The sequence below is a fragment of the Bubalus bubalis genome, chromosome 4 (genome assembly GCF_019923935.1).
Source record: "Bubalus bubalis isolate 160015118507 breed Murrah chromosome 4, NDDB_SH_1, whole genome shotgun sequence".
NCBI lineage: Eukaryota > Metazoa > Chordata > Mammalia > Artiodactyla > Bovidae > Bubalus > Bubalus bubalis.
The window spans coordinates 132,190,553-132,213,030 of record NC_059160.1 but is presented as its reverse complement, the minus strand read 5'-3'; the positions used below and the strand labels follow the sequence as shown (position 1 = coordinate 132,213,030).

Below are 22,478 nucleotides of genomic sequence, written 5' to 3'. Positions count from 1 at the left end.
TTCAAAAACAAACTATGGACCTATATTTCAGTTATTTTGTTATTTACTCTCCTCATATCTAAGTCTCTGCCTCCCTCCCTCCCTTCATTCTTTCCATTTCTTTTCTTTCTGTGGTTACTTGCTACACTTCAGGAGGGTTCTCTTTACTCTGATCAAATTTATAAATTTCTTTCTTCAGGAAAGGGTTAGGGGCCTGCTCCATGGCAATGGCTGCTTCACATGGTGCAAGGATCCCAGGCTTAAGCTGCATTTGAATTAACCTCTTTGCTGCACCACAGGATAGGAGTTTTGTACTCTAACCATGAGTGCAGAACCTTTTTTCTTTAAAAAAAAAAAAAAAAAAAAAGACACAACAGGTGGTGAAGCAAAACCATAACCCAGAGAGCCTGGCTGACTTAACATCCTCTGTCTGCTATGGCTGTCTTTTTCTGCCATGCAGGTTTCTTTCTCTCTTATTTCTCTCATACAAATTTCCTCAGTTATTCTGGACTTCTAGCCATGTACATCACCCCTGATGTGGACATTCTGGGTAGTTACAAGGGCAAGTACCATGGTCCAGAAGCCGGCCTCACAGGTAGCTCAGATACCACCTGCCAAACACACTGAACCCCATGGCAAGTCATGCAGAGGGCACAGCCAATGAACCATTCTCTTAGGGACAAGAGCTTCTTAGAGTGGGAAGAGATAGCAACATCCAAAAAAGAACACAGAGCAGAGCAGGCTGAAGTGCAAGCCTGCCAGCAGTTGGTGTTTCCATCCTAAGCAGCCTCTGCCACATCACGGAACCTGTTAGACAAGAGCAATTAGCTAAGTGACCAGGTGACCTGTCTTAGATGGGACAATCTTGTTCATGCCCAGCTGTATTAACTGCCTCCTAGTCACTCTGTTGGTGGCAGGATTTATACCCTGGGGTAATGCAATAGCTGAACATTTGACACTTTACACTGGACAGATGAGATCTACATAAGCTTACTAGTTATGTCTATTCACAGCCCAGGCGAGAGGACATGATACCACCATCCAAGGGTCACACAGGTTATCATGCTTGGGAACAAAGGAAAAACCAGGGGTTGTGGGAAATGGCTCTGTAGTATGCAGAGGGTGCAGCAAAATTTCTGTGAGAAGATGGGAATGGTTTTTCAGAATAATTTTGTGGGCTAGTAGGAAAGTGACACTTGCCACTGAGGGGAAACCAAGAACTGGTCCCCCAGATAAACAAGGAGGACTGTCTGACTACAGTGACCTGGGGGAGAAGAATAGGGAGGGAAACCTGCAGTTAGGCTATCAAAGGTCTTCTTAGTTTCAGATGTGAAGACACTCTATTACACTGGGCCTTAATTTCAAGCCACAGTTGCTATAATTTAAAGTATTCTGAAGACTATAAAAACAACCTAAATGTTCATTAGTGATTATTATAGATGAAGGGCAGAAACACATGTTCAGTGCAGAAACAAGATGTTATAATGAGAGATAAGTAATTTAAGGTAATTTCAAAAGAAGGTAATAAGGCTTAGAAAAGCAGAAAGCTATAACTGAAAATATGCCTTAGTGGTTGACAATATATGATTTCTAAGAATGCATTCCCTACCCTACTCCACCCCCACCATATAAAAACTGGTACTGAATCATATGAGTTTCAAATTCTGTAAATATATAAGAAAGTAATATGTGGCAGGGTTGTTTATTTAATACACTCCATTTTTTCAAGCAGTTTTAGGGCTACAGAAAAAATGAGCAGAAAGCACAGAGTTCCTATATACCCCTTTACCTCTACCTCCCTCCACACTTTTCCCTTATTAATACCGAGCGTTAGTGTGGTGCATTTGTTATAACTGATGAACCAATATGATACATTTTTACAACTAAAGTCCATGGTTTAGATTAGGGTTGACCCGTTGTGTTTTACACTTTGTAGGTGTGTTTTATACTCTGTAGGTGTGTTTTACACTTTGTATGTGTGTTTTACACTTTGTATGTTTTGACAAATGAATGACATGTATCCTATAGGATGGTTTCACTATCCTAAAAATTGTCTGTAATCCACCTATTCATCCCTCTGTCCTTCACCCTGAACACCTGGAAACCACTTATTTTTTTAGTGTCTCCACAGTTTTGCCTTTATTAGAATCCATTATCATTGGAATTATACAGTATAAAACCTTTTCAGATTGACTTGTCTCATTTAGCCATATGCATCTAAGGTTCTTCTGTACCTCTGTTACTTGATAGCTCCTTTCTTTTTATCACCTGCCTGAGCATCATATTCGGTAACCTTTCTATAACTGTTTTCTAGTGTCAGGAGAATTTTTTGTTGCTGATTCTCTGGAATTGTCTACATAGACAATCATGTTATCTGTGAACATCAAGAGTTTTATCTCTTCCTTCCAAATCTGTGTACCTTTTATTTCCCTTATCTTGCTGCATTAGCTAGGACTTCCTGAAGGCTGATTAAAAGGTATAGTTACAGGGACCTCCTTGCCTTGCTCTTTATCTTACTGGAAAAGCATCTAGTTTCTCACCATTAAGTATGATGTTAGCTATAGGATTTTTATAGATTTTTTTTTTTAACCAAGTTGAGGAAACTTGGTAAAAAGTTCCTGTATTCCTCACTTACTGGGTTTTTTTTAATTACCATGAATGGATGTTAAGAGTTTTTGAAAATTTTTCTGCATCTACTGATATGATCATATATTTCTTCTTTAGCCTGTTGATATGATGGGCTACATTATTAAATGTTGGACTAGCCTTGCATACCTGGATAAATCCCACTTGATCATGTAATTCTTTTTATACACTGTTGGATTCAATTTGCAAGCATATTGTTGAGGATTTCTATATCTATTAATGAGATCCTGGTCTGTACCTTGGCTTTCTTGTAATGTCTTTCAATGGCTTTACAATTAGGGTAATGCTGGCCTCAAAGAATAAGTAAAAGCTCTGCTTTTACATTCTGTAAGATACTGTGGAGAACTGATACTATTTCTTCCTTAATTTGGTAGAATTCATCAGTAAAAACATCTGGGCTTAATGCTTTCTGCTTTGGAAGATTAAAAATTGATTCAATTTCTTAAGACATATGCCTATTTAGATTTGTCCTTCTGTGAGTTTTGGCAGATTGTTTCTTCCAAGGAATTGGCCCATTTCATTTAGGTTATCATATCCGTGGGTAGAGTTGTCCATAACATTCCTTTATAACCCTTTTGATGTGAAGGGGATCACAGTTATGGCCCCCTTTCATTCCTGATGTTAGCAATTTGTATCTTCTCTTTTTTTAGCTAACCTGACTAGAGATTTATCAATTTTATTGTCCTGCTCTAAGAACCAGCTTTTGGTTTTATTTTCTCCATTGGTTTCCTGTTTCCAATTACTCTGATATCTGCCTAAGTTCTCATTATTATTTTTTTTAATAAGTTGAACTTAATTTGCTCTTCTTTTTCTGGTTTCCTACAATGGAAGCTTAGACTCTGTATATAATCTAAGATCACTAGATCGTATAATCTTATGTTATTAGCTTAATGTAATTGTTTACATAATCTGATCATATAATTTAGTATATCACCTCTACCCTATCAATAAAAGCACTGCTCTAGTTCCATTCTGGCCATGTTCCAGCCTCAGTCTTCCTCCTCAGAGAGTCAACAGTCATTAAGGGCCCAGATCTCAGGGTACATCAGACCCTTGAATTTACAGTCTAATTTATAGCTCTGAGTATTGTCTAATCTGAAACTTCCTTCCTGGACCCTGTCTTGGAAAGCAGTTGCTTACTCAGGGTCTGGATAAATTCAGGCTAAAGGCTAGAGTATTTACATATGTATACTCGAGGCACATCATGGTCTTCAATAAGCTATGGGTGAAAGAGAAGGGGCAATGGGACTAGGACCTAGATATCCCCATGCAGAGAATACATTTTATTGAACGTTTAGTTATTTTGATTTATAAGTTTTAAAAGGTTAGACATAAGTTTTGTGGGCTTCCTTTTAAACTGTTGCTCCAGGCCTTATACACAAGGGAGATGTGCCTAATGTTGTAACAACGGGTAAACTAGGAGTATCTAGTTTTTATTCACAATTATGTTAAGTTCCATTCTGTGTTAGAAACATATAGTTTATGTAATGTACATACCTAAGTCCTGTGAACTTAATGGATACTTCACTGGTGTTTAATGCTTCTGCCCTAATTATTCAGTTTATCTCTGCTTTTAAAAAGATTCATATTTAAATGGTTGCCAGGATTAGGGTAGCACAAAGGCTATGATTATTATTAATAATTAATAATATTTATTAACTTCCTGTGGTGAAATCCTGATTCCTTTTTAATCTTCATGTAATACAAACTCCAGATTCCTTTTTGATTTTATAACATGTGTTGAAGGTTACTCAAATATATAAACCACAAAATTTCATAGAAATGCACAGACAAACATAAAGATTACATGTAAACACTAGTGAAATCTGAATAAAGTCTGTATCTGACTTAGTAGCAGGGTACCATCAATTTCCTGTTAGGGCTATTAATATGGTTATGTAACACTGTTATTAGAGTATGTTATAGTTATGTAACTATTATTAGAAAAAGCTTTGTAAAGGGCACATCAGAATTCTATGCACTACTACTACTGCAACTTCTTTTGAGCCTATTTTACTATTCTTTTTAGTCCTTAAAGCTTTACATTGCACAATATGCATCTATAAATTACAATCTGCTGTTTCCTAAAAATAACCATAGCATCAAAACCAAAACACAAATTCTAGCTTTTGAAGTTACATTACCTCTAAAGAAAATCGTCAATTCATAAGTCTCAAATGGACAGATTTCTCCCCTATATAAATTCTGACATAACCTAGTATTTTTGTTAGAACTTCACAAAATCAAAATCTGTGAGGTTTATATCAGTACATGACATTCAGTGGAATATTATCTCTTAACAAGACTGCCCTATACTTGTTGCAGTGTAGAAACTGGTCCTATATCATTACTTTGGAGTAAAATAAGGCCAGTTATGTGGATGAAAGTTATTAAACATTCAGGATATCAACAGAGCTTTCTCCATAGCATGAATTCTCTGAAATGGAGTAGGTGCTGAATTGTGGTTCAACATTTCTAACATTCACTTCAATTATAAGGTTTTTCTCCTATGTGTGTTCGCTGATGTACAATAAGGTTTGACTTCTGAGAAAAGGTTTTCTGACATGTGTTACATTCATAGGGCTTCTCCCCTGTGTGTGATCTCTGATGTTTAGCGAGGTCTGATTTACGGTAAAAAATTTTCCCACATTCATTACATTGACAAGACTTCTCTCCTGTGTGAGCCCTGTGATGTACTGTGAGTGATGATTTGTGACTGAAGGATTTCCCACATTCATTACATTCATAGGGCTTTTCTCCTGTGTGCTTCCTCTGATGCAGAGTAAGTCCTGACTTCACACAAAAAGATTTTCCACATTCGTTACATTTATAGGGCTTTTCTTCTATATGTGTTCTCTGATGTACAATCAGAGCTGACTTATGGCAGAAAGCCTTTCCACACTCACTGCACTCATAGGGTTTCTCCCCTATGTGAATTCTCTGGTGCTGAGTGAGCTGTGACTTCTGGCAGAAGGTTTTCCCACATTCGTTGCACTCATAGGGCTTCTCCCCTGTATGTGTTCTATTATGTTTTGTTAGGTAAGATTTATTATAGAAGATTTTTCCACATTCGTGACATTCATAGGGTTTCTCCCCTGTATGGATTCTATAGTGTTGAGATAGGGTTGACTTATGGCTGAAAAATTTCCCACACTCAGGGCACGCAAAGGGTTTCTCTCCTGTGTGAGTTCTCTGATGTACTGTGAGGTCAGACTTCAAGCAGAAGGTTTTCCCACATTCGTAACATTCATAAGGTTTCAAACCTGTATGTATTATCTGATGCCTGGTGAGTACTGACTTGTGGTAGAAAGTTTTCCCACATGCACTACATTCATAGGGTTTATCTCCTATGTGAGTTCTCTGATGTTGTGTAAGATGTGACTTCTGACAGAAAGACTTCCCACACTCAGGACATTCAAAGGGTTTCTCCCCTGTATGAGTTCTCTGATGTACTGTAAGGTGTGAATTCATACAGAAAGATTTCCCACATTCATAACATTCATAGGGTTTTAGTCCTGTGTGTGTTCTCTGATGTTTAGTGAGGTCTGACTTCTGATAAAAAGTTTTCCCACATGCATTACACTGATAGGGTTTCTCCCCCGTATGTGTTCTCTGGTGTAATGTGAGGGCTGACTTGTGGCTGAACGCTTTCCCACATTCACTGCATTCATACGGTTTCTCCCCTGTGTGTGACCTCTGATGTTTAGTGAGGTTTGATTTCTCCCAGAAAGTTTTTCCACACTCATTACATTGAAAGTTTTTCTCTCCTGTGTGAATCCTCTGATGTCGAGTGAGGTGTGACTTCTCCCAAAAAGCTTTCCCACATTCATTACATTCAAAGTGCTTCTCTCCTTTATGAGTTTTCTGAAGCTGTGAGAGGTAGAACTTCCTCCTGAAATTATTCCCACTTTCACCATATTCACAGTGTTTCAAATGTGCCCCATCGTGTTTTAAAAGGGAGGACTTCACACATAAGGATTTCCCACAATCACCAAATTCATAGTGATTTTCCTTTGAGGGAGCTGTCTGATGGAACAAGAAGGATGAGCTATCACAGAATCTTCTCCCATATTCATCACAGGCACAGTCATTCTCTTCAGTGATCTCTGTCTTGTATGTATTGAGTGCTACCTTTTCATTGAAGGATTCTTGATGTATGTTATATTCGAAATTTTGCTCTAAAGTTTGAATCTTCTCAAGCTGAACAGAATCCTCATTATGACTGACAATTTTTCCACTTTTAAAATAGTCATTTTTTTCTCTAGTATGAGTTTTCTCATGTTTAATTCTGAGTAGCAATTTTCCACAGGCATTAAATTCATCAGTCTTTTTCCCTAAAGAGTTTTTCTTATCGATAACCAATTCTGAAATATAGTTGAAGCTCATTCCACATGAGACACACTGACAGACTATTTTTCTGTAAGGAAAAGAATCTGTGTCCAACTCAAGTGACTTCCCTAGTACATTACCTTGTTCTTTAGTCAGCCTTTTGTTATTGATCAATACAACTTCCCATACATGTTTAGGCTGGTTTTCATGGCTCCTTTCTTTCATGTGATCAGTTTTCCAGACTTCTAGAAACAAGAAAAATTTATCTCACCATATGAAAATCCACACATTTCTTATGGAATGAGACCTACTTACAAATGCCCTACATTGCTGGTAGCTGATTTTGATTTGTTGTTTAGTCTCCAGGGATGAAGGTAAATGTAAGTATGTTGTTTTTTCTATTTCTAGAGTTTCAGGTGAAAAAACAAAAACAAGAGAAAAACAGCCCAGAATAGTGGAAAACGAAGAGTAAACTGTTCTTAGAAAACAGACATTTGGTTTTCAGACATTCCTCAGTATGTCTGAGGAGTAAGAGCAACTCTTTAAATCCGAACCTCTCCATGAATTCTCCAAAACACTTATGGATAAATATAAGGAGAGAAAATAAAATTACCAACAACACATTACTTGGGTACAACTACAGAATACTACTAACTTCAAATCACCATTAAGTAAGTAAATGAGTATTCAAATACAAAAGAATCTGAGATTAGAGTTTCAATTTTCATAGGTATGCAGAGAGACTCTCTGCATAGACTCTCTGCATATCACATATTACCTTGTGTTATAAATACATGTAAAAGATGAGACAGAGAACTTAGAGATGAATAAACACATATATCACAGTAATCCAAGTCTATGCCCCAATCAATAATGCTAAAGAAGCTGAAGTTGAACAGTTCTATGAAGACCTACAAGACATTCTAGAACTAACAACCAAAAAAAGATGTCCTGTTCATTATAGGGGACTGGAATGCAAAAGTAGGAAGTCAAGACATTCCTGGAGTAACAGGCAAATTTGGCCTTGGAGTACAAAATGAAGCAGGGCAAAGGCTAACAGAATTTTACCAAGGGAATGTACTGGTCACAGCAAACACCCTCTTCCAACAACACAAGAGAGGACTACACATGGACATCACCAGATGGTCAATACCAAATCAGACTGATTATATTCTTTGCAGCCAAATATGGAGAAGCTCTATACAGTCAGCAAAAGCATGACTGGAAGGTGCCTGTGGATCAGATCATGAATGCCTTATTGCCAAATTTAGACTTAAATTGAAGAAAGTAAGGAAAACCACTAGACCATTCAGTTCAGTCACTCAGTCGTGTCTGACTCTTTGAGACCCCATGAATTGCAGCACGCCAGGCCTCCCTGTCCATCACCAACTCCCAGAGTTCATTCAAACTCATGTCCATTGAGTCAGTGATGCCATCCAGCCATCTCATCCTCTGTCGTCCCCTTCTCCTCCTGCCCCCAATACCTCCCAGCATCAGAGTCTTTTCCAATGAGTCAACTCTTCGCATGAGGCGGCCAAAGTACTAGAGTTTCAGCTTTAGCATCATTCCTTCCAAGGAACACCCAGGACTGATCTCCTTAAGAATGGACTGGTTGGATCTCCTTATAGTCCAAGGGAGTCTTCTCCAACACCACAGTTCAAAAGCATCAATTCTTTGGCACTCAGCTTTCTTAGTAGTCCAACTCTCACATCCATACATGACCACTGGAAAAACCATAGCCTTGACTAGACAGACCTTTGTTGGCAAAGTAATGTCTCTGCTTTTCAATATGCTGTCTAGGTTGGTCATAACTTTCCTTCCAAGGAGTAAGTGTCTTTTAATTTCATGGCTACAATCACTATCTGCAGTGATTTTGGAGCCCCAAATAAAGTCTGACACTGTTTCCTCTGTTTCCCCATCTATTTCCCATGAAGTGATGGGACCAGATGCCATGATCTTAGTTTTCTGAATGTTGAGCTTTAAGCCAACTTTTTCACTCTCTTCTTTCCCTTTCATCAAGAGGCTTTTGAGTTCCTCTTCACTTTCTGCCATAGGGTGGTGTCATCTGTATATCTGAGGTAACTGATATTTCTCCCAGCAATCCTGATTCCAGCTTGTGCTTCTTCCAGCCCAGCGTTTCTCATGATGTACTCTACATATAAGTTAAATAAGCAGGGTGACAATATACAGCCTTGATGTACTCCTTTTCCTATTTGGAACCAGTCTATTGTTCCATGTCCAGTTGTAACTGTTGCTTCCTAACCTGCATATAGGTTTCTCAAGAAGCAGCTCAGGTGGTCTGGTATTCCCATCTCTTTCAGAATTTTCCACAGTTTATTGTGACCATTCAGGTATGACCTAAATCAAATCCCTTATGATTATACAGTGGAAGTGACAAATAGATTCAAAGGATTAGATCTGATAGAGTGCCTGAAGAACTATGGACGGAGGTTCATGACATTGTACAGGAGGCAGGGATTAAGACCATCCCCAAGAAAAGAAATGCAAAAAAAGCAAAATGGCTGTCTGAGGAGGCCTTACAAATAGCTGATAAGAGAAGTGAAAGGCAAAGGAGAAAAAGAAAGGTATACACATTTGAATGTAGAATTCCAAAGAACAGCACAGAGAGACAAGAAAGCCTTCCTCAGTGATCAGTGCAAACAAACAGAGGAAAACAATAGAATGGGAAAGACTAGAGATCTCTTCAAGAAAATCAGAGATACCAAGGGAACATTTCATGCAAAGATGAGCACAATAAAGGACAGAAATGGTATGGGCCTAATAGAAGTAGAATATATTAAGAAGAGGTGGCAAGGATACAAAGAAGAACTATATACAAAAAAATATAACGATGGTGTGATCACTCACTGAGGGCCTGATATCCTGGAGTGGAAAGTCAAGTGGGCCTTAGGAAGCATCATTACGAGCAAAGATAGTGCAGGTGATGGAATTCCAGATGAGCTATTTCAAATCCTAAAACATGATGCTGTGAAAGTGCTGCACTCAACATGCCAGCAAATTTGGAAAACTCAGGAATGGCCACAGGACTGGAAGAGATCAGTTTTCATTCCAAACCCAAAGAAAGGCAGTGCCAAAGAATTTTCAAACTGCTTCACAATTGCACTTATGTCACACACTAGCAAAACAATGCTCAAAATTCTCCAAGTCAGGCTTCAACAGTATATGAACTGTGAACTTACAGATGTTGAAGCTGGATTTAGAAAAGGCAGAGGAGCCAGAGATTAAATTGCCAACATCTGTTGGATCATTGAAAAAGCAAGAGAGTTCCAGAAAAACATCTACTTCTACTTTACTGACTATGTCAAAGCCTTTGACTGTGTGGATCACAACAAACTGTTGAAAATCCTTAAAAGAGATGGGAATACCAGACCACCTTACCTGCCTCCTGAGAAATGTGTATGCAGGTCAAGATGCAACAGTTAGAACAGGACATGGAACAAAAGACTCATTCCAAGTCAGGAAAGGAATACGTCAAGGCTGTATATTGTCACCCACCCTGCTTATTTAACTTATATGCAGAATACATCATGAGAAATGCTGGACTGGAAGAAGCACAAGCTGGAATCAGGATTGCCAGGAGAAATATCAATAATCTCAGATATGCAAATGTTACCACACTTATGGCAGAAAGCAAAGAAGAACTAAAGAGACTCTTGATGGAAGTGAAAGAGAAGAGTGAAAATGTTAGCTTAAAACTCAACATTCAGAAAACTAAGATCATGGCATCCAGCCCCATTACTTCATGGCAAACACATGGGGAAACAATGGAAACAGTGACAGCCTTTCTTTTCTTGGGCTCCAAAATCACTGCAGATGGTGAATGCAGCCATGAAATCAAAAGACGCTCACTTTTTGGAAGAAAAGCTATGACAAACCTAGACAGCATATTAAAAAACAGAGATATTACTCTGCCAACAAAGGTCCGTCTAGTCAAAAGTTATGGTTTTTCCAGCAGTCATGTATGGATGTGAGAGTTGGATCATAAAGAAACCTGAGCATCAAAGATTTGATGATTTTGAACTGTGGTATTGGAGAAGACTCTTGAGAATCCCTTGGACTGCAAGGAGATCAAAGCAATTAATTCTAACGGAAATCAGTCCTGAATATTCACTGGAAGGACTGATGCTGAAGCTGAAACTCCAACGCTTTGGCCACCTGATGTGAAGCACTGACTCATTGGAAAAGACTCTGATGCTGGAAAAGATTGAAGGCTGGATGAGAAGGGGACAAGAGAGGATGAGATGGTTGCATGGCATCACTGATTCAATCACATGAGTTTGAGCAAGCAAGCTTGGTGATGGACAGGGAAGCCTGGTGTTTTGCAGTCCATGGGGTTGCAAAGAATCAGATGTGACTGAGTGACTGAACTGAACCACAAATAAAATTACTCCTAGAAAGAAAAAGTTCCATTGTCAGTGGGAAAATATTGAAAATGATATCTCAGTTCTGATAAAGGTCAGACTGCTAGGAAACCCAAATGAACGGACCTGGAGTAATGAGCAACTAAGGAGGCAAGAACTGGTAAAAATGGTAAAAAAGACCAAATCACTTCAGGAGTTAAATTGCAAAGAATCTGATAAAGACTGAATCACTTCCCCCCTTCCAAATTCATATGTTGAAGTCTTAATCCCCAACGTGGCTGTACTTGGAGATAGAACTTTTTAGGAAGTAGTTAAGGTTAAATGAGTTCATAAGGGTAGAGCACAAATCCAATGGAAATATTATCCTTATTAGAAGAGGCAAGGACACCAGAGTTCACTTGCTCTTCATGTGTTGCAGAGAAAAGGCCATGTGAAGACAGTGAAAAGGTGCTGTCTGCAAGCTGAGGAAAGAGACCTCACCAGAAACGAATGCTGCTGGCACCTTCATCTTGAACAACTAGCCTCCAGTACTGTGAGAAAATGCATTTCTGCTCTATAAGCCGCCCAGTCTATGGTGTTTTGTTAGAACAGCCCAAGCATACTAATAAACCAAAGAGAAAACAGATTTGAGTGAAAATTTCATAAATGGCAACAAAAAAGGCATTAAAGCAGCAAAAACAATAACCAAAGACTAAAAAAAAAAAAAGAAAGAAAATGGAATGAGTAAACTCTGGATTTAAAAAGATAGTCTGACTGCTGGTGGGAATATAAGTTGGTGCAGACACTACAGAAAACAGTTAAGAAGGTTTCTCAAAAAGCTAAAAATAGAGCTGCCATATGATTCAGCAATCCCACTGCTGGGCATATATCCAGACAAAACTGTAATTCAAAAAGACACATGCACTGCTATGCTCACAGCAGTGCTAAGACATGGAAACAACCTAATGTTCATCAACTGATGAATGGATAGAGAAGATGTGGTACATATATATGATGGGATACTACTCAACCATAAAAAAGAATGAACTAGTGCAATTTGCAGCAACATGGAGGGACCTCGAGATTATCACACTAAGTGAAGTAAGTCAGACACAGAAAGACAAATAGCACACAATATCACCTATATGTGGAATCTAATATATAATGCAAATGAACTTAATTACAAAAGAGACTCACAGACGTAGAGAACAGACTTCTCGTTGCCAAGGGTGAGGGCAGGGATGAAGTGGGAGTTTGTGGTTAGCAGGTGCAAACTATTATATGTAGAATGGGTAACAACAAGGTCCTACTATACAGCAGCAGCTGCTGCTAAATCGCTTCAGTCATGTCTGACTCTGTGCGACCCCATAGACGGCAGCCCACCAGGCTCCCCCGTCCCTGGGATTCTCCAGGCAAGAGCACTGGAGTGGGTTCCCGTTTCCTTCTCCAATGCATGAAAGTGAAAAGTGAAAGTGAAGTCGCTCAGTCGTGTCCGACTCTTCGCGACCCCATGGACTGCAGCCCACCAGGCTCCTCTGCCCATGGGATTTTCCAGGCAAGGGTACTGGAGTGGGGTGCCATCGCCTTCTCCGACTATACAGCAGAGGGAACTATATTCAATATTCTGTGATAAACCATAATGGAAAAGAGTATTAAAAAATGTTTATACACATAACTGAATCACTTTGCTGTACAGTAACAATATAACACTGTAAATTAACTATACTTTAATGTAAAAATAAATTTAAAAATACAGAAAAGCAAATGGAAAAAAATAAACTTGTAATCTCACCACCCAGATAAGTAGTAGGAGCAAAAATATAATAAATAAAATTAAAACAAAATTGTATGTATGATTATAATCTTTAAAGAGAAAGAATAGAAAATAATGGGATGAATCTAAAATTGAAAACTATAATCTAAGAAAAGGTTTCCCTAGTGGCTCAGTAGGTAAAGAATCTGTCTGCAATGTGGGAGGACCTGGGTTCGATCCCTCAGTTGGGAAGATAACTTAGAGGAGGGCATGGCAGCCCACTCCAGTATTCTTGCCTGGAGAATCCCCATGGACAGAGGAACCTGGCAAGCTGCAGTCCATGGGGTCGCAAAGAGTTGGACACAACTGAGTGACTAAGCATACACACAGCACAATCTAAGAAAACCATCCAAAGATAAAAGACCTAATTAACATATTCAAAAGGACCACCATGAACTTGGAATGACTGAGCTGGAAAAGTCCTAAGACATACGTTAATAAAACTACTAAAAGGAAGTTAGTAGTAGTTAGACAAAAAGACTTATGTCTCAACAAAAACTAACATGGAGGTTTGGCCATAGACTTTGTCACCAGTAAACAAAGCAAAGCTCAGTGGAACATCATATTTTAGAAAAGAAAGTGGGTTTTATCATTTATTTATATTCCTTTAAGTAGCAAGGCTATGTAAAAAGGTTTAGATGGTCACAAAGTTAGGTAACAGTGTAATCACGAAACCTTCTAGAAGCGCAGAAACTTAGAGCAACCAAGATCTTTAAGGAAACACTGGGAGAAAAATAGAACAGTGAATACATTTAACTGTAGATCTAAGACCAAAATAAAGATGAAAACAGGAACAGAAGAATAATATATAAATGTTATATATTCTAATGAAGCAGAAATAATGTAATAACTGCAGGAAACAGGAGAGAAAAAAGCAGGAAATAAGAATAAACTCACAAATAGCCATGTAAATAATGAAGACTTCCAGATGTTGAAGCTGGATTTAGAAGAGGCAGAGGAACCAGAGATCAAATTGCCAACATCTGCTGGATGATAGAAAAAGCAAGAGAATTCCAGAAAAAATATCTATTTCTGCTTCATTGACTATGCTAAAGCCTTTGACTGTGTGGATCACAACCAACTGTGGAAAATTCTTAGGGAATACCAGACCATCTCACCTGCTTCCTGAGAAATCTGTATGCAGGTCAAGAAGCAACAGTTAGAACCAGACATGGAACAACGGACTGGTTCCAAATTGGGAAAGGAGTACATCAAGACTGTATGTTGTCACCCTGCTTATTTAACTAACATGCAGAGTACATCATGCAAAATGCCAGGCTGGATGAAGCACAAGCTGGAAACAAGACTGCTGGGAGAAGTATCAATAAGCTCAGATATGCTCAGATATACCATCTTAATGGCAGAAAGTGAAGAAAAACTAAAGAGCTTCTTGATGAAGGTAAAAGAGAGTGAAAAAGCTGGCTTAAACCTCAACATTCATGAAACTAAGATCATGGCATCTGGTCCCATTACTTCATGGCAAATAGATGGGGAAACAATGGAAACAGTGACAGACTTTCTTTTCCTGGGATCCAAAAATCACTGCAGGTTGTGGCTGCAGCCATGAAATTAAAAGATGTTTGATCCTTAGAAGAAAAGCTACGACAAACCTAGAGTGTATTAAAAAGCAGAGATGTTACTTTGCCAACAAAGGTCTGTATAGTCAAAGCTATGGTTTTTCCAGTCGTCATGTATGGATGTGACAGTTGGGACCATAAAGAAGGCTGAGCACCAAAGAATTGATGCTTCTGAACTATGGTTTTGGAGAAGACTTTTGAGAGTCCCTTGGACTGCAAGGAGATCAAACCTGTCAATTCTAAAGTAAATCAACTCTGAATATTCATTGGAGCGACTGATGCTAAAGCTGAAGCTCTGATACTTTGGCCACCTGAGGTGAAGAGCCGACTCACTAGAAAAGACCTTAATGCTGGGAAAGATGGAAGACAGGAGGAGAAGGGGACAACAAAAGGATGAGATGGTTAGACAGCATCACTATCTCAATGGACATGAGTTTGACCAAGTTCCAGGAGATGGTGAAGGACAGGGAAGCCTGACGTGCTGCAGTCCATGGGGTTGCAAATTGTGGAACACGACTGAGCGACTGAACAACAAAATTTTATTAAGGTATGTCTTAAGACCATTCTAGGTATGTTTTCCCAGGTTTCTAGTGGTCTCTTTGAATATGTGAAATAGGTCTTTTATTTTTGCAGTTTTCTTAGCTCAGAAGTTAAAGAAAGAAAGACAAAAATTGAACAAATTAAGTCAAAAGGCTGGTTCTTTGAAAAAAATTCACAAAAAAGGCAAATCACTGACTAATCTAATCAACAAGTGGGAGAAATCGCAACTACACAAAATAAGAAATGATACGGGAGAAGCAATCATTGAAACAAGGTGTATTATCTCAAAAGGCTATTTTTGCACAACTTGCTACAAACACATTTGGAAGAGAATAAATAATTTCTTGGGAAAATACAACTTATCAAAATATACCCTGGTAGAGACAGAAAATATAAATGGAAAAATTTCCACATAAGCTACAGAAAATAGCAAGTTTGTCTAAGCAGTAGAATGAGCACCTCTAAAATTCTGATCTAGATTCACAAATTGTTGAAGTTTTGCAGCCATGCTTTATCTTTCTCTACATAAAGACTTCTTAACCATTAGCTATTTTAAATTCAAATATCATGACCCATTACTCCAAATACGTCAGCATTCTGTCTTCTAAGAATAAAATATGGTCACACTCAAGGAAATTATACCCTGATAATATATGTTATGCAGGCCATTCAAGAAGAGCAGCATCTCTGAAAATATCATGTGCTTTTCACCTATATAAATCCCTTCCTTTCACCTATATAAATCCCTGTAAAATTCTCCAAAGGCAGAGTGTTTAAAGAAAGAGGTTTAATCAAAAATTTTTCTTTAAAAAATCTCTGTACTTTCTGAAATTTACCAATATGTTTCTTTGACTTGTTTTTTCACTGTTTCCTAAATTCATCCACACTGTTGTACATAGATATATGTCGAAAAGCCCACTGTGAAAATACACTGTAATTTACATACTGATTCCCCCATTTTATGGATAGTCTGGTTGACTATCTAGTTTTTCTATTATTATGAACAATATAGACATTCCTCTATACATCTGGTGACTACTTGGAAGTGTCTCTAAAGCAGTGCTACTCAAAAGTTGAGAGTTTCATATCAATGCCAGTCAATATGATGTATGTAACATGTAGGTGATAAGATAAATACACAGAAGGCAACCATTTAGAAACTTTCACATCAATCTCAAAGAGTTTTAGTAAGGTAGACATGAAGAGTCAACTGAATACACTCAAACTATATAGTTTGATACATTCTGACACAATAATATATACTAATAGATTTATTTCTGGGTTCTGTATTTTGATCAACTCCTCTATGTGTCCTTGAGGCTAACACCACACTGTCTTGTTTACCATAACTTTATAGTAACTCTTGAAATCAGGCAGTTGTTATCCTACAAGTTAGCTTTTATTTTTCAAAGCTGTTATTCTAGCTCCTCTGAACTTCTATATGAAGTTAGGAATCAGCTAGTCAATTACTCTAAGAAAGCCTGTTGGGACTTGGATTGGAGTCGTTCTGAATCTACAGATCTTTTTAATGAGAAAAATCTTAATGATATTGAGCACTTGGGTAACGACCATGTATAAAAGTATATATATCAAGACATGAAGCTATCTCTCTCCATTTATTTAGGTATTAAATTGCCCTCTGCAATGGTCTATAATGTTCAGTGAGCTCTTTCGCATCTTTGCTAGATAGGTCAGCAAAAAAATATTGTTCATGCTATTGCAAATAAAACTTGATTTTTGTATGCTGACTTTTATCTTGCAACCTACATGCACTTAAAAGTTCTAGCCATTTTTTTTTTAATGATTCTACATAATTATCTTTTTGTGAATAGACAGTTCTACTTCTTTTTCCACTACTGCCTTCTTTTCTTTTTCTTCCCTGATTATACTGGCCAGATTACATTATGTTACTGAGTATGAGTGGACTACCCGTCTTGTTCCTGATATTATTTAGGAAATTATTCAGTTTTAAAATATTAAGCACAACATTATGATTTTCAATAACAGGCCTTTTGTCTTATTTTCACTCGAGAGTCTTAATCTGGAATGAAAGCTGAATTTTGTCAAATGTTTTTCCTGTATCTACTGAAATCATCATACAAGCTTTTAATTTTTTTTAATGTAAATTTCCATGTTACTCTTCCCATACATCTCACCCACTCCTCCCCTCTCCCCATGTCCAAAAGTCTATTCTCTATGTCTGTTTCTCCATTGTTGCTCTGTAAATAAATTCTTCAGTACCATTTTTCTAGATTCCGTATATATGTGTTAGAATATGGTATTTATGTTTCTCTTTCTGACTCACTTCACTCTGTATAATAGGTTCTAGGTTCATCCACCTCATTGGAACTGACTCAAATATGTTCTTTTTTATGGCTGAATAACATTCCATTTATCCATTCATCTGTCAGTGGACATCTAGGCTGCTTCCATGTTCTAGCTATTGTAAATAATGCTGCAGTCAACAATGGGATACACGTGTCTCTTTCAATTTTGGTTTCCTCAGGGTATATGCCTAGGATTGGGATTGCTGGGTCATATGGTAGTTTTATTCCTAGTTTTTTAAGCAATCTCCATAATGTCTACCACAGTGGCTGTATCAATTTACATTCCCACCAACAGTGCAAGAGGGTTCCCTTTTCTCCACACCCTCTCCAACATTTATTCTTTGTAGACTTTTTGATGAGGGCCATTCTGACTGGTGTGAGGTGATTGTAGTTTTGATTTGCATTTCTCTAATAATGCTATATACAGGTCAGGAAGCAACAGTTAGAACTGAACATGGAACAACAGACTGGTTCCAAATAGGAAAAGGAGTACATGAAGGCTGCATATTGTCACCCTGCTTCTTTAACTTATATGGAGAGTACGTCATGAGAAACGCTGTGCTGGAAGAAGCACAAGCTGGAATCAAGATTGCCAGGAGAAATATCAATAACCTCAGATATGCAGATGACACCACCCTTATGGCAGAAAGTGAAGAGGAACTAAAAAGCCTCTTGATGAAAGTGAAAGAGGAGAGTGAAAAAGTTGGCTTAAAGCTCAACATTCAGAGAACTAAGATCATGGCATCCGGTCCCATCACTTCATGGGAAATAGATGGGGAAACAGTGGAAACAGTGTCAGACTATTTTTGGGGGCATCAAAATCACTGCAGATGGTAATTGCCACCATGAAATTAAAAGACGCTTGCTCCTTAGAAGGAAAGTTATGACCAACCTAGACAGTATATTCAAAAGCAGAGACACTGCTTGCCAAAAAGGTCCATCTAGTCAAGGCTACGGTTTTTCCAGTGGTTATTTATGGATGTGAGAGTTGGACTGTGAAGAAAGCTGAGTGCCAAAGAATTGATGCTTTTGAACTGTGGTGTTGGAGAAGACTCTTGAGAATCCCTTGAACTGCAAAGAGATCCAACAAGTCCATTCTAAAGGAGATCAGTCCTGGATGTTCTTTGGAAGGAATGATGCTAAAGCTGAAACTCCAGTACTTTGGCCACCTCATGCAAAGAGTTGACTCATTGGAAAAGACTCTGATGTTGGGAGGGATTGGGGGCAGGAGGAGAAGGGAACGACAGAGGATGAGATGGCTGGATGGCATCACTGACTCGATGGACGTGAGTTTAAGTGAACTCCAGGAGTTGATGATGAACAGGGAGGCCTGGTGTGCTGCAATTCATGGGGTCGCAAAAAGTCGGACAGGACTGAGTGACTGAACTGAACTGAATAATGCGTGATGTTGAGCATTTTTTCATGTGTTTGTTAGCCATCTATATCTCTTCTTTGGAGAAATGTCTGTTTAGCTCTTTTTCCCACTTTTTTTATTGGGTTATTTGTTTTTCTGGTACTGAGTTAGTTGTATGAGCTGCTGGTATATTTTGGAAATTAATTCTTTGTCAGTTGTTTCATTTGCTATTGTTTTCTCCCATTCTTGAGGGCTGTCTTCTCAACTTGCTTATAGTTTCCTTTGTTGTGCAAAAGCTTTTAAGTTTAATCAGGTCCCACTTAGCTATTTTTGTTTTTATTTCCATTACTCTAGGAGGTAGGTCATAAAGGATCTTGTTTTGATTTATGTCATCAAGTGGTCTGCCTATGTTTTCCTCTAAGAGTTTTATAGTTTCTGGTCTTACATTTAGGTCTTTAATCCATTTTATCTTTGAGTATGGTGTTAGGAAGTGTTCTAATTTCATTCTTTTAGATGTAGCTGTCCAGTATTCCCAGCACATTTATTGAAGAGGCAGTCTTTGCCCCAATGTATATTCTTGCCTCCTTTGTCAAAAATAAGGTACCCATAGGTGCATGGGTTTATTTCTGGGCTTTCTATCTTGTTCTATTGGTCCATATTTCTCTTTTTGTGCCAGTACCATACTATCTTGATGACTTCTTCCAGCTCCATCCTTCTTTCTCAAGACTGCTTTGCTATTCGAGGTCTTTTGGGTTTCCATATGAATTGTGAAATTTTTTGTTCTAGTTCTGTGAAAAATGCCATTGGTAATTTGATAGGGATTGCATTAAATCTATAGATTGCATTTGGTAGTATAGTCATTTTCACAATATTGATTCTTCCTACCCAGGAACATGGAATATCACTCCATCTGTTTATGTCATCTTTGATTTATTTCATTAGTGTCTTATAATTTTCTGTGTACAGTTCTTTCATCTCCTTAGTTAAGTTTATTCCTAGATATTTAATTCTTTTTGGTGCAATGGTGAATGGGATTGATCCCTTAATTGCTCTTTCTGATTTTTCACTGTTAGTATATAGAAATGCAAGTGATTTCTGTGTATTGATTTTGTATCCTGCAACTTTGTTAAATTCACTGATTAGCTCTAGTAATTTTCTGATACTATGTTTAGGGTTTTCTATATACGTATCATGCCATCTGCAAAGAGTGAGAGCTTTACTTCTTCTTTTCTGATCTGGATTCCTTTTATTTCTTTTTCTTCTCTGATTGCTTTAGCTAGGAGTTCCAGAACTATGTTGAATGACAGTGGAGAAAGTGGACACCCTTGTCTTGTTTCTGATCTTAGGGGGAATACTTTCAGTTTTTCACCATTGAGAATAATGTTTGCTGTAGGCTTATATATATATGGCTTCCCTGGTGGCTCAGAGGTTAAAGCCTCTGCCTGGAATGTGGGAGACCTGGGTTCAATCCCTGGGTCGGGAAGATCCCCTGGAGAAGGAAATGGCAACCCACTCCAGTATTCTTGCCTGGAGAATCCCATGGAGGGAGGAGCCTGGTAGGCTACAGTCCATGGGGTCGCAAACAGTTGGACACAACTGAGCGACTTCACTTTCACTTTATTATATATATGGGCTTCACTTGTGGCTCACTGGTAAAGAATCCGCCTGCAATGCAGGAGACCTGGGTTCGATCCCTGGGTTGGGATCTAGAGCCCCTGGAGAAGGGAAAGGCTACCCACTCCAGTATTCTGGCCTGGAGAATTCCATGGACTGTATAGTCCATGGAGTTGCAAAGAGTCAGACACAACTGAGCGACTTTCAGTTTCACTTTCACTATCACATATGTGGCCTTTACTATGTTGAGGTAGGTTCCTTCAATGCCCATTTTTTGAAGAGTTTTAATCATAAATAGGTGCTGAATTTTGTCAAAGGTTTTTTGTGCATCTATTGAGATGATCATATGGATTTTATCTTTCAATTTGTTCATATGGTGTATCACACTGATTGATTTTTGTACATTGAAGAATCCTTGCATCCCTGGAATAAAGTCAACTTGATCATGGAATATGAGCTTTTTGATGTGTTGCTGAATTTTGTTTGCTAAAATTTTGTTGAGGATTTTTACATCTATGTTCATCAGTGATATTGGCCTGTAGTTTTCTTTTTTGTGTTGTGTTTGTCTGGTTTTGGAATCAGGGTGATGGTGGCCTCGTAGAATGAGTTTGGAGGTGTTCCTCTGCAACTGTTTGAGTTTTAGAAGGACAGGCATTAGCTCTTCTCTAAATGTTTTATAGAATTCTCCTGCGAAACCATCTGCTCCTGGGCTTTTGTTTTTTGGGAGATGTTTGATGACAGCTTCAATTTCAGTGCTTGTAATGGGTTGTTCGTAATTTCTATTTCTTCCTGGTTCAGTCTTGGAAGATTGAACTTTCTTAAGAATCTGTCCATTTCTTCCAGGCTATCCATTTTATTTGCCATATAATTGTTCATAATAATGTTTTATAATCCTTTGTATTTCTGCATTGTCTGTTGTAACCTCTCCTTTTTCATTTCTAATTTTGTTGATTTGATTCTTCTCTTTTTTCTTAATGAGTCTGGCTAAGGGTTTGTCAGTTTTGTTTATCTTATCAAAGAACCAGCTTTGAGTTTTATTCATCATTACTGCTGCTTTTTTCATTTATTTCTGCTTGAATCTTTATGATTTCATCCCTTCTACTAATTTTGGGGTTTTCTTCTTCTTCTTTTTCCAGTTGCTTTAGGTGTAATGTTAGGTTGTCTATTTGATGTTTTTCTTGTTTCTTGAGGTAGGATTGTATTGCTATAAACTTCCCTCTTAGAACTGCTTTTGCTGCATCCTGTAGGTTTTGAGTTGTTGTGTTTTCATTGTCATTTGTTTCTAGAAATCTTTTGATTTCCCTTTTGATTTCTTCAGTAAACTTGTTTTAGAAACGTGTTGTTTAATCTCCACGTTTGTGTTTCTTACAGTTTTTTCTTGCAATTGATATCTAGTCTCATAGTGTTGTGTTCAAAGAAGACGCTTGATATAATTTCAATTTTCTTAAATTTACTGAGGTTTGATTTGTGACCCAAGATGTGGTCTATCCTGGAGAATGTTCCATGTGCACTTGAGAAGGTGTATTCTTCTGCATTTGGATGGAATATCCTGAAGAGATCAATGAGGTCCATCTCATCTAATGTATCATTTAAGACTTGTGTTTATTAATATTATGTTTTGGTTTGAGTGGGGTGTTAAAGTCTCCTACTATTATTTTGTTACTGTCAGTTTCTCCTTTTATGTCTGTTAGTGTTTTTCTTATGTATTGAGGTGTTACTATGTTGGGTGCATAGATATTTACAATTGTTATGTCTTCTTCTTGGACTGATCCCTTGATCATTATGTAGTGTTCTTCCTTATCTCTTGTAATCTTCTTTAAGGTCTATTTTGTCTGATATGAGAACTGCTACTCCACCTTTCTTTTGCTTCCCATTTGCATGGAATATATTTTTCCAGCCTCTCGCCTTCAGTGTATATGTGTCTTGAGGTCTGAAGTG

General features: G+C 38.0%; 1 protein-coding gene across 9 annotated transcripts in view; it reads right to left on the bottom strand.

Annotated features, from left to right (window-relative positions):
- LOC102400568 (zinc finger protein 33B) overlaps positions 1–22,478 on the bottom strand; it is a 57,355-nt gene that overhangs the window by 12,800 nt on the left and 22,077 nt on the right. For 6 of the 9 annotated variants that reach the window (XM_045165531.1, XM_044942066.2, XR_006550737.2 and 3 more), the window contains exon 5: positions 7,095–7,199. In XM_045165531.1, coding sequence (XP_045021466.1) covers positions 7,095–7,199 — 105 coding nt within the window. Of the gene's footprint in view, positions 1–1,665; positions 7,200–22,478 lie in introns of those variants that run through there. The other 3 variants (XM_044942067.2, XM_044942064.2, XM_044942063.2) reach the window with 3 other exon arrangements.